General features: G+C 42.0%; 1 protein-coding gene across 1 annotated transcript in view; it reads right to left on the bottom strand.

Annotated features, from left to right (window-relative positions):
* The window catches only part of REPS2 (RALBP1 associated Eps domain containing 2), a 100,499-nt gene that overhangs the window by 21,920 nt on the left and 65,555 nt on the right, over positions 1 to 13,024 (bottom strand). The window contains exon 14 of the mRNA XM_057419438.1: positions 11,099 to 11,235. Within this exon, the coding sequence (XP_057275421.1) occupies positions 11,099 to 11,235 (137 nt within the window). The remainder of the gene's footprint in view (positions 1 to 11,098; positions 11,236 to 13,024) is intronic.

The raw sequence follows: 13,024 nt of genomic DNA, 5'->3' as shown, positions 1-13,024 counted from the left end.
GGGAAGCAGGTCTTCAGCTCACCAGAGAAACCCGTAAGAACAACATCCTGCACCTCTCTCACCCAATGATAGTTACTTGTCCTCTTGTTTCTCATTGTTGAGGAAAACTGCCATAATATACTAATTTTCTGTATGTGTGCTGGTTTTAAAATTTAATACTGGAACAGCAGCACATAAGACTTCCTAAATAATTTCCATGGTTTTATTTCATTTCCCTTCTCTGCAGTTGTCTTCCTTCTTAGTTTTATAGGTATATCAACCTTACCCTGGGTATCACCTCAGACAAATTAAAGCTTTAGTTCTTTTTTTCATCTGAATTGAATATGTAACATAAGCAGTGTCCTGAAGAAGGGTTGCCTTCCTAGGTCAAGGGCCCATTTTGTACCTTGCTAAAGTGAAACTTTACCACCTACCAAAGGAGGCTGACTTCATCTCACATCAAAATCCTACACACTTTTAATCCTATAATCGAAAGGGCACTCTGAGTTTGGTCACTCTTCTTATTTCAGTCACCATTCCCAAACAGAGGAAGACGCCTTCATTCCTCAGCTGACACAGAGTGTAGCCCTAAGCAAACCCATCCTAAATCCAGGTTCTTGCTTCTGTTCTGCTTCATCACCACAAATAGCACCCCTTCCGCAACTGGGTGGGGATCATCCAGGGACTTAAATTGTAAGAAAACTCTGATAGGGTTTCTCAGTAGAGTCCTAGAATACCAGGTGGGAACGAACTTCAAGGATCATTTAGCCCAATGTTTCTTGACAAAAGCATGATCTAGACTAGAAGTCTCAGCAGTCTGTCCAGCTGATGTGCTTGTTATTTTTCAAGTGGATGCTAAAGCACTGTTGATCAAGGGAAAGGCTCATTGCACAGCAGATTTACATCGGTTTATGCTGCTTCAGAATGTTTAGCTCCCAGATCAGGCTTAACAAGACCAACCAATTAATCTTATCAGGAAGCAATCATCAGCAATACCGAAAACAATGGAAAAACTACACTCCAACAGAACGAATTATTCTTCAGTTCCTCAGACCACATAAGGCTTCAGTTCCTTAGGTAGCCTGGGAAGATGGCATTTTCAGCCCTCCACTCTGACACTACTTTGGAGAGTTTGAGATACTCTTCCTGCTTCTGCTGCCAAAGGCAGACTGCAGAAGGGCTCTGTGTCTAAGCCGGTTTCTATTTATCTCCATCTTACCAAACTTCCCTTCTAGCTCACAGAAACTGGTACTTGGATATTCCATAATACTGACACTGTTCTTTGTACTCCTTCATTTATTTACATTCCCAACAACACCATTAGTAAGGTGATTGTGAAATAACTATTTTTCAAGTGATTCAAGTCATTAATTCTCACTCCTATGTCTGCAACATGAGAAATTTTAAAGTTGCAGCCAGGAATGTAAATTTAATGAAGAATTTGTGTAAGGTGGTTGTGAAATATCTATTTATCAATAATTCTTACAAATATCTTCTCAGAAGGTCATAGCAATGCAAAAAAAAAGATTTTCTAATCCTGATACTCCTTTTTTATCAGGTTTGTAAAAAGACTGAAGCAAGCATTGTCAGCACCAGAATAACCTTTCTTCTTACAGTTAGTTTTGGGAACCTGCTCAGCAGCAAAGCTTTGTGCACCCATCACACAGTGTGAATGATGTGACATACCTGATGTCACAGACACACTTGTTACAGCTGTGTTTCATGCGCTAATCATACAGAACATTATTCATACCTCAACTGCATGGAAAGTTATCCAAGTACTTTCCAAGTAATTAGAAAGAGATATAGCCAGAACTTAAGCAATTAATGCTTCTGCACAGTGAACTCACAGGTATGACTTCATTTTAGGGCACTGGTGTGCTTATATATTTGATGGGTCACTTTCTAATCAAACAAGCAAGACACCACTGGGGTGGGGTTTTATGTCCTTTTTTAATGCCCTATCCATGAAATTCAGCATGTTTTCAGTAAAATCTGCAAACCAGGTATTTTTTAACACTTACTTTCTGGCTTGGGTTTGGGGTATTTTTTTGTTTGTTTTGTTTTTTTTTAAATATCATATGACCACAACATCTGTATTTTTTACCTCCTGTCTCCCATTTTCTCTAAAACATTTCATTTTCTAGTTACGGTTTTCTCTACCCCTTCCTTTCCTGTGTGTTTGTATCTGGGGACTGTTTCACCCCCTCTGCTTCCAACCCTTAAAGTAAATTGTTCATGATTTTCTTCCCTTTCGCTTCACATTTAGCTTCATTCTCCACTCGTAGCGAGGCACAGTCCTTCCACCTATCTCCCACATATCCATCAGAGCTTCTCACCTCTGGAGATCCCAGTGGGAGTGCTGGAGGCTCCAACACTTGCCACCTGTGACCATTTTCAACTTGGAGCAGGCACAGGGGAGCCAGAAAGAGCAGTGGGCTACCACCCTCCTCTAGTCCCACCTATGGCTCAGGCACTTCCAGAGGACATCTGCATCTCCAGTGTCTCCTCTGCAAGGGAGGTAACTTGCCTCCCTGTTCCACATGAGAAATAGCAGGTATGATGGACATTTTTTTCAAGGAACAGAGTATTTCTCAAGGAACACACACAGAGTCGTGAAAATAGGTCGGTGAGGCTGGCAGGGGTAGTCAGAACATTTAAATCTTAACAATTTTCGGTATAAAAGAGTGTTTGGATTAAAATTTCATTTTTTAAACAACCTGGAACAGAATGAAAACAGACTGATAACCATTCCTCAATCCTACAAAGAGCTACAGTTAGAAATAAAAAAAAAAAAAAAGTAATTCAAAGAAGTTCCACTTACACAAACTGCCAAGAAACATTTACACTTAAAAGCTGCCGAGATTTACTCCAGTTTGCACACAAGTACTCTCTGGACTCAGCCCTCAGAGATTCACATGAAAATTTAAAAATCTTAAAACACAGAAATAAGTTACCCCATCAGATTCCTATCATGTAATAACCATTCATCCATTTATGCCCTCACTATTTTCTCCAGTCTATTCAACCTTAATTATGCCCTTGTCCAGTTGGGCAAAGAAATAAGTTACATAGTTGTAAACACATAAATCCTTCATAAAAAATTCGAAAAGGCTGAGAAGCGTAAAAATCCTCCATTCAAATCAGAGGGAAGACATTCATATTTTATTCAGAGTAAGCTCAGTTCAGTGATCACGTATATTGTGGAGGGCAACAGGCCTAGAAGGAAACAGCAGCTCCAGTAACACACGAGGAGCTGGGTCCCAAAAGAAAAAACTGTATGTTTCAAATTTAATTTTATTTAATTTAAATTGCAGTTGTTGTTACAACCCTTACAACTAAAGATATTAAATCGACTCTGCATTCTTAACTCAATGAAGCTGACAACATTAGAGCTCTTGTATACTCTGCAAATGATATTCAGTGAAATGGCATATTTTGCTGATGGTATTTGCCATTATTGCTATTCTAAAATAAACATCTTTCAGACATCTTCCTAATTTATTGTTTTGGTCTGATTAATAAACACAATGCAGCAACATGCAAGACAGCACAGCACTACAATATGAGTAAAATCCACCCCCATTACCCAAGAAAATAGCTGGATTTTACTAAATCAAGACCAATACGGACCTGCCCAGGGAAGTGATTCAGTTACCATTCCTGGAGGTATTTGAGACATGCAGATGTGACACTTGTGGACTTGGTGTCCACAAGTGGTGGACTTAGCAGTGCTAGGCTAATGGCTGGATTTGACGAGCTTAACAGTCTTTGCCAACCTAAAGAATTCTATGAATACAAGAACACACTTAAGAGTAGAGGGGAAGTGTTCTTGTTTGGCAGCCATCACCAGCCCAGCAGAGATAAGCAGAGGTTACATACCTGACTGTAGTTAGGAAAACATCTGTAACGGAAAACACTGCACTTACAATAAAAATACTAGCTGTGTTTCCCTTACCAAGTGTGGTGCTTAACACTTCACATTTTAAAAGAGAGAAAAAATCCAAAAATACTAGCTCCACGTTGCTGGCAGAAAACAGCACCCCCAAAGGAGCAAATCCAGGTTATAGTATTTGCTCGCAAGAAAATGTTAGAAATAGTGTCTGCGTTCCACACGTTCTTCACTGCAGGGACAGCCACAGCAGGAGGCGAGTTTCAAAAGCAAATGAGTGCTGAAAACCTTCAGTCAAGAATTCATTTGTAAATAGTTATATGGCTGTTTTGATGAATTACACACTCAGTCTGCTCCCACATCAACTACACTGCTTATGACAATTTGTTGTTTCATCAAAGCAAAATCTCTTTTCCAAACAAGTATCCTTTGTTCAAGAGAACTGTTAATTAAAAGATGTTATGCAATTAAGAAATGAAACTAAATGGGAAATAAAATGAATTTCAGAGGCATCTCTATCAATCTAACAAGGCCCAGACTGCTGTCTCTGCCTATAATCGCCAAGAAATAAATCCTCTAATAGTTGTCATGGGCAGAAAATACAACTGAGCAAAACACTGGAAGACAACAGACACATTTGGGGTTTTAATACTTAAGCTGAGACTTGCCCCAGTCCCAGAGTTACCCCAAGGCAAGACCCTCGCTTACACTTGCTGATGAGGGTAAAAGGTGGCTGCAGGAGCACCAGGCTCTGAGCTGTGCCCATCTTCCTCCCCTCAATACCTGCCCCATCACCCAGATCACAGGACAGATGAAAGGGAGCACAAGAAGCTCCAGAGAGCAACTAATTCTGCAAGCAACATTTGTGAACAGAGCAGGAAAGATCTGAGGGCCACAGGCTCCCAGGTCTCACTCTTGGCTCCCAGAGTAAGACAAGACAGTGGGCTAGAGAAGAAAAGATGCTGTAAAGCAGGTCACATATGCATTTTAACTCACATTTTTGTTTCTACTTAAAACCTGCTGTTGTCTCTCCAGGAATGCATAAAACCTAGCCAAGTATTTTCTTAATATGTACACAAGCCAAATGCCAGAGATTGTACATTCAACAAAAAGAAATACTCTGAGAATCTAGGAGGACTGAATTTCTCTCAGATGCTATCACAAAGACTACATTAAAAAAAAAAAAAAAAACACAACAAACCAAAAAACAACAAACCCATAAAATCAAAGAGATTTCTGTTTCTTAACATCTCTTAACAGAAATTCCCATATGGACATTCCAGAAGGCGGGACCTTTCAGTAAGTTGTCATATTTTTTTATATTTTTCCTGAGTAACACTAGCTAAGGTGTCCCAGAAGAGTGCAGCTATGGAGTATGAATGAAGGCACCTCCTTCAAGTGCACTTAGATCCCAATTCAACAATTCTGAAGCACAGTTTCTGTGAGTAATGCACTGCTGGATGTCCCAGCCATCATCATAGAAGAGTTAGGGTTGGAAAGGACCTTCAGATCATCTAGTTCCAACCCCCCTGCTATAGGCAGGGACACCTCACACTAAACCATCTCACCCAAGGCTCTGTCCAACCTGGCCTTGAACACCGCCAGGGATGGAGCATTCACAACCTCCCTGGGCAACCCATTCCTCTGCCTCACCACCCTCACAGGAAAGAATTTCCTCCTTATATCCAACCTAAACTTCCCATGTTTAAGTTTTAACCCGTTACCCCTTGTACTATCACTACAGTCCCCAATGAAGAGTCCCTCCCAACATCCTTATAGGCCCCCTTCAGATACTGGAAGGCTGCTATGAGGTCTCCACGCAGCCTTCTCTTCTCCAGGCTGAACAGCCCCAGCTTTCTCAGCTTATCTTCATACGGGAGGTGCTCCAGTCCCCTGATCATCCTCGTGGCCCTCCTCTGGACTTGTTCCAACAGCTCCATGTCCCTTTTATGTTGAGGACGCCAGAACTGCCCACAATACTCCAAGTGAGGTCTCACGAGAGCAGAGTAGAGGGGCAGGATCACCTCCTCCAACCTGCTGGTCACGCTCCTTTTGATGCAGCCCAGGATACAGTTGGCTTTCTGGGCTGCGAGCGCACACTGAAGCCAGCTCATGTTAAATTCCTCATCAGCCAACACCCGCAAGTCCTTCTCCGCAGGGCTGCTCTGAATCTCTTCTCTGCCCAACCTGTAGCTGTGCCTGAGATCGCTCTGACCCAGGTGTAGGACCTTGCACTTGTCATGGTTAAACTTTATCAGGTTGGCATCAGCCCACCTCACAAGCATGTCCAGGTCCCTCTGGATGGCATTCCTTCCCTCCAGCGTATCAACTGAACCACACAGCTTGGTGTCATCGGCAAACTTGCTGAGGGCGCACTCAATCCCACTGTCCAGGTCAGCGACAAAGATGTTGAACAAGACCGGACCCAACACCGATCCCTGAGGGACACCACTTGTTACTGGTCTCCAGCTGGACATTGAGCCATTGACCACAACTCTTTGCGTGCGGCCATCCAGCCAGCTCTTTATCCACCGAGTGGTCCATCCATCAAATTGATGTCTCTCCAATTTAGAGACAAGGATGTCATGAGGGACAGTGTTGGACACCTTGCACAAAGTCCACGTAGATAACATCAACTGCTCTACCCCTGTCCATCAGTTCTGTAGCCCCATCATAGAAGGCCACCAAATTGGTCAGGCAGGATTTCCCCTTAGTGAAGCCATGCTGGCTGTCACCAAGCACCTCGTTGTTTTAAACGTGCCTTAGCATGCCTTCCAGGAGAATCTGCTCCAAGATTTTGCCAGGCACAGAGGTGAGACTGACTGGTCTGTAATTCCCCAGGTCATCCATTTTCCCCTTCTTGAAAATGGGGGTTATATTTCCCTTTTTCAAGTTGTTGGGAATTTCACCTGACTGCCATGATTTCTCAAATATGATGGACAGCAGCTTATTTGTGGGTCACTTGCTGAGGTGAGTAGCTCGAGAGAGGACGCCTTCAACACTGGCGCTGGGGGGAGATCAGCGTCCAGGAGCCTCAACTCAGAGTGACGAGAGCCACCGAGGGAGCCTCAAGTCCTCGACAGGACCTGCCCAGGAGCCGGCAGCTCAGCTGACGAGAGCGAGCAGCTGACTCACACGGGGCGGAGCCTGAAGCAGCGGCACCAGCCCTGACTGGATAAAAACCTGCGACCAGGAGCGGGTCGAGGCAGTTTGTGCGGGCAGGCGGGCGGGATGCTGAGCACTCGCTGTATGACAGGGCCCGGTCTGGGAGCTCTGCTCTGGTTGCCCCGGCGGTGGCCAGCGTAGGCACCCAGACAGGGCCAGTGAGAGGGGAGGCTGCAGTGCAGAGCTCGGGGTGTAGAGAGTGCCTGCACTGGTCTGGTGAGCGGAGGGTGCACAGTGGGCAGGGCTGCACTCGGTGCTCCCTGGTGGAGGTCCTCCTGCAGCAGGGGCTGAGCTGCGGGATGCTGTTAATAGACTGCGAGATGTCAGGGAAGCTGAGAGGAAGCAGGACTGCTTGCTCCGGGCCCTAACTGCAGGGGCCTCAAGCGTCCCCTGTAGCTCATGGAGGAAAGGAGGCCATTAACCGGGAAGATGGGAATTAGAAACAAAACAAAACAAAACAACAAAGAAAGAAGGGAGAGGACAATTAAAAGTAAGGGGCTTCCTTCTAAACCTGTTGTCCCCACTCAGAACCGCTTTGCTGTCCTGCAGGAGGCTCATGAGGAAACGCACTCGCACCAGAAACAGCCGTCTGATGCACTGGTAAAGAAGATCTCTGCTGGTGCTGCCAGGAAAAAGCGGCGGGTCGTAGTAGTAGGGGACTCTACTTTGAAAGGGACAGAGGCAACCATCTGTTTGCCTGACCCGGTCTCAAGGGACGTGTGTTGCCTACCTAGGGCACGGATCAGGGATGTTGCAGAGAGGCTGCCTGCTCTAGTAAGTCCCACTGATTATTACCCACTTCTAATGATACATGTGGGTGCTAGGGATATAGACAGTAGTAGCCTGGGGAGCATAAGGACTACAGAGGCCTGGGAGAGGTGGCTAGGGGCTCTGGAGCTCAGATAGTCTTTTCATCTCTGTTCATAGTTGCCAGGAGAGGGGAATAGTAAGATAGTGGCAAACATGATATACCAACAATAAATAAAACCAAACAAAAATACACTCCCAAAAAAACAGTGCATGCAACAAGAATCTGCCACAGTCTTTGACTGAACTTACTTGAAGAAAAGAGATTTTTCTTTTTTTGCCCTTTAAAAATGGAATAGACAAAAAATGCTTCAAATGACTCTACAATTCAATTCAAACTGCTTTACAATTGAAGAACTGATACCTATGGATCAACATGACCAACAAGGAACTGAAAATAAAACTCAATACTCCTGAGCACTCCTCATAGGTGTGGGAGAACATTATCCACCAAACTCTTAAAATCAGATTTATTTTTGAATAAGAATTAGCAGGCCAAAAACTAATGCACCAAAATGTGATTATTCTAATCATGTTGGTTATACTCCAAACACTATTTAAATGGTGGATTTTATAGTCTCGTTTTCTCTACTGACACCAGGCAACACAGTGGTGCTATAAGAGATGGTCGTTACCACTATTTTTTTCTTGTTCAGCTGTGACAGTGAGACTATTTTTGAAAACCTAGAAAGGAAGGAAAACAGGGAGAAAACATAAAGCCAAAATTCAGTCGAGAGTACACTGGAATAGAAAGTAATCAACTGACCTGTGGACAGAAACACATCAGGTTTTATGTTTATGCCAGGCTGTATTATCCCAATAGCCAAGAAATATAAATGGTACATTGCTGCCACATGATCTATATTATAAATCTGTATGTCCTGATGGGAGATGGAAACTATTCTATTTTTTATACTGCCAGCAGAAGTAGGAATACAGCTTGTTATTATGCAAATGTGTGCAATTCACACAAACACACTTCCCTTTTGGCAAGGCAGTTAGTGCTTAATCTATGTCTTCCTTCAAACTGCCTTTTTAGAAAGTGCAAAGTGCACCTCAGTAAAGAGATTGGCTCTGAAACAATGACCACTCCCTGAGGAAGAACTGTCCCTAGGTGAAAAACGTATCTGAAAGTGATGAGACTGGAATTTCTACCTGAGAAGCAAAATCAGTAGGGAAATGATGAGAAAAAAGTGAGATGATCAAAACAAGGGAAGCGGAAGAAAAGCAAGCAGCTATATAAAACCCTATTATCAATAGGATGTTACAGAACAGCTATTCAGGGCTTAGTGACAGGAAAGAACGTGCATATGTTTTTGAAAATAGGACTTTCAATGCTGACATCTTACTTCAAAACAGAACAAGGTAAATACTCCATGGCACCTGGACGCACTGGGATGGATTGATTTAATCCCCTCCTGACAATTCACGTTTCTTTGACCTGTAACCCTTCTTTGGGGTGGGCTACAAATTGTTTAAAAAGTTCTTCCTTAAATCCTCCAAGACCACAAATTCCTCCTTTCACAACAAGTATTTACATTTCTGACACAAAATAGAACAGCTCCATTAGAGGAAGATAACCACCACAAACACTTAGCATTGCCATCAGGGAACATTCAAGAGAACAAAAAATTAAAAGCCAACACCCTGAAAGCACAGGAAGAAGCTGAGCCTCTGGGAGGTCTTCCACATTTCTGCAATCTAGTAGCACACTATACTTCAGGTTTGTAAACCTAGAGCCAATTTTTATTCCAACTATAAATAAATTTCAACCTACTATGATGAACAGTCTTAGGGTGACCAAAGCACTTTTTTTGCAAGCAATCAACTGCCTGTCCTTACTTAACTGTCCCATTTCCTGTAAGGAAACCCTCCGAAAAGTATTGATAAGACAAGTTATCTGCACTCACTATAACACTGTCAGCTTGTTTCTGTTGCCCAGAAAAAAATAAATGTTACTTCTGAAGTAATGGTAGCTTTCAAAATAATCCATTTCAAAAGTAAGATGATAATTTTCATTCACAGAATTACTTCTTTGATAATTTAGAGTCTCCTTTCATTTGTGTTCCAAGAGAAACTTAAATCCAAGTTTACTTCCTTCCAATTACACTTTTTATCTGGATTCTGAGAGTATTTACTGCCTTAGAAAATGTGTCCTTGGCTCTGTCTGGGGTTTTATTTTGATATAGAAATGAAACCAAAACTGGAGGCAATAGACCTCTCAACATGAACCACAGTCAAAGATCAGGAATTGCTTCTCTCTGTAAGGTGGGGGGGGGGGGAGGGGAGAAGGAGGAAATAAAGAAAAGAAAAGAAAGAAAAAAAGTAGTTTATTTTTTTATTCTTTAGCACAGGACTCCTGCTCCTGAGAGCAGGATTCCTGAATTCTCTTTGGTGTTTGCACAAAAAAAGGCCCATATAGCAAGAGGTGAAACTCTTCTCCAACAACCACATTAGAGAGCGCAGTTAAAACATTCCTTGACACAGTCAGACATTAGCTTTCTTCTGAAGCATAAACATGACAGTGTTTAACCTAGTCTTTGAGTCAGATGATTGGTCTGCACCACATACAGCTCTGGTCTAGTTCAAGGACACTGCTAAAGCACAGCAATGCTGGATGACTGCTACCCTGAACAGAAAGCTCCTCTTTCCACTGCTCCGTGTGCAAGGCAAGAGGAACACTCAAACACTAATGTGCTGGAAGGCCATTTTCTTTCAGTTCATTCCAGCTACTATTTTACATCTTCTTTCTCTCTCCTCAATATGCACCCATGTCAAAAGAAATTACCCTTTCTTTTTACTTAAAGAATGGTTTCTGACTGTCCCCATGCAGTAGACTTTTAACATCAAAAATGTTTGCTCACTTTTCTCCCAGTTTAAACACTACGGGGTTTCTTCCAGCTTCTGAACCACAAAAAAAAGGTAATAAAAATCAAATATATTGTAGTTACTGATGAGAGTTGTCTAAACAGCCAGACTAGATATAAACAGTCAGTGATGACAGACCACCATATGTTAAACTTCCCATTATTGTGCCAGAAAACATTATAATCACCTTAATTATAGCAAAAGTGATTTTTTTTCCCCTCAGTGGCAATGTAATGCAAGAAAGTGCAACTACTTCTGTAGCATATTAATGTCTATAGCAAAGGCGAGCATACACGCATACTGTCAAGCATTTGTGCAAACAGATCAAGTTGCCAAGTACGTAACTACCTAAATGGTCTCAAAATGGGGAAAGAAAGCAAACATTACCTTGTGTGTTTTGTTGAAATATTTTGTTCAGATCCAAAGAGGAAGCTCTGGAATGTGATTTCTGTGGCCTTGGAGGTGGAATAGGGGGCTCTTCTCCCTTTTTCATTGCATCTTCTATTGATGTACTAGAGTAAGACCTAAGGAAAAACAGAGGGCATGAAAGGCAGAAAATTATTTTATTTCAGAAATTAAACAACTACAGTGAATAGTACCCAAAAATGCAGTGAGCAGAACTCAGGTTCATGGTGGCAATTCCTTGCCATAATGACTAGAAGCTCCCACTTGTACTAAGACACTTGTAATTTGGCAACAGAGGGACCTACACATCTGGAGAATGGAACGAGTCATGCTCACAGGGCTAATGTTATTTTAAGGCCTTTTATGTCACAGCTTCAGGCTTTCTTACCCACCTTGAACTGTCAACAGGATAATTGTAGCAACTACTTTGAATAAAAATGAGTAAAATTCCCCCTGCCACTTAGAGATTCTGCTGCCTTTCCCAACTGTAAGGATAGTGTTTCTACATGTATACTTTCAGCCTACCTCTTGCAAGTGCGCATTTCGTCATTTACAATATTCTAATATTTAAAATAAATTTTTCCTAAGACACCAAACTCCACAAAATCCAGAAAAACCAAACGGCGCCAAAGTGACCAAAACTGATAAAATACATGACTCAGTATCTCTTTCCAGGCCTTCCCACATCACATCAATCCCAATGCAGTATGTTTGCTAAGAATTTTGATTTTGCTGAATAGTGTCCGATATTTTTCAGCTGTTGTAGTTACCATTTTTTCTGCGAGACTGAGAGCTGTGTTCAAAATGATCACTGACAATGTGAGATGTTACACTTACTATAACACATTACACATGCCAGGCAAGACCAAAAACACATTCGAGTAGAACAGAAATAACTCTCACTAATGGGAAACTGATTTTTTTTTTCCCAAACAGTCTGTTGTTAAAAAACAGCTTTTCAGCAGGACAGACATTTGGCTACGCTCATCCTATGTTTCTGATATAAACTTTAATAAATACAGGAGTGAAAGACGTTATTGCTTCAAATTTTACATGCAACACAAAAACCTCTACTGATGATGAATTTTTTGTCTTGGCCTTATCAGATGAAACCTAACTAAACGCCCTGAAATAAATGGAAAAGCTTTCAATCAGGATCTTAAGGTTTTATACTCCTACTTTCCATATTATGCAGTGTGTATTTTCTTTGCATTAAAATTGTGCAACTTAATAGTCTGAAATCCTTAAATTCTTTTAAAAGATCAAGTAAGATAGCAGCTATCAGGCAAAAATATGCCAACCCAACAGTGCCAACACAGAGCCCTGTGACAGTGAATCGTTGCTTGCAGCAGGCAGACTTCACATCTAGAAGTTAGTTAAGAGTCAACAGCCTAAGAATCTACACAGCCTAGGCTAGAAAGCCATTAATCTCTCCAGAGCTGAGAGCTGTAACAGACTCAAATTGTATCTTCTGGTTGTCAGGCACACCTGAAGACAGAGACCCTCAAGTCTATAGAGCCCTCCAGGCTATGCAGGACAAGTGCAGCAGAAGGTCTGGGTTCAAAGATGTGCCCAGGAACCTTTAGTCTCAAGTTCTGCATTGAAGCAGTGACACATAGTCAGATGTGAGACAGATATGATACAGTAGTCACATTCAAGTGACTGTTTTCCAACTTGTTTAAGCATTTGCTATTTTATATGTTTTTGCATAAAATACTTTTTTAAGCCTTTTTTTTCATATTTTCGATTTATGATTCTCTAACACAGCAAGGAAATTTAGAACAGTATGAAAACTAGAAAGCTTTGGCTAGCAAGAGAAAAATGGCACACAAGGCAGTTCAGCCTGCCTGGATGTAGGTCCTAAGAAGAGAGCATTTCAGTCTTCCTCCATCATGCTTATAGCTGATT

This window comes from Pezoporus wallicus, unplaced genomic scaffold, assembly GCF_028554395.1.
Source record: "Pezoporus wallicus isolate ANWC-B61680 ecotype Strahan unplaced genomic scaffold, APGP_CSIRO_Pwel_v1 contig_5767, whole genome shotgun sequence".
NCBI lineage: Eukaryota > Metazoa > Chordata > Aves > Psittaciformes > Psittacidae > Pezoporus > Pezoporus wallicus.
Note: the sequence above shows the minus strand (reverse complement) of the source record. Positions and strands in the feature narration are given on the sequence as shown.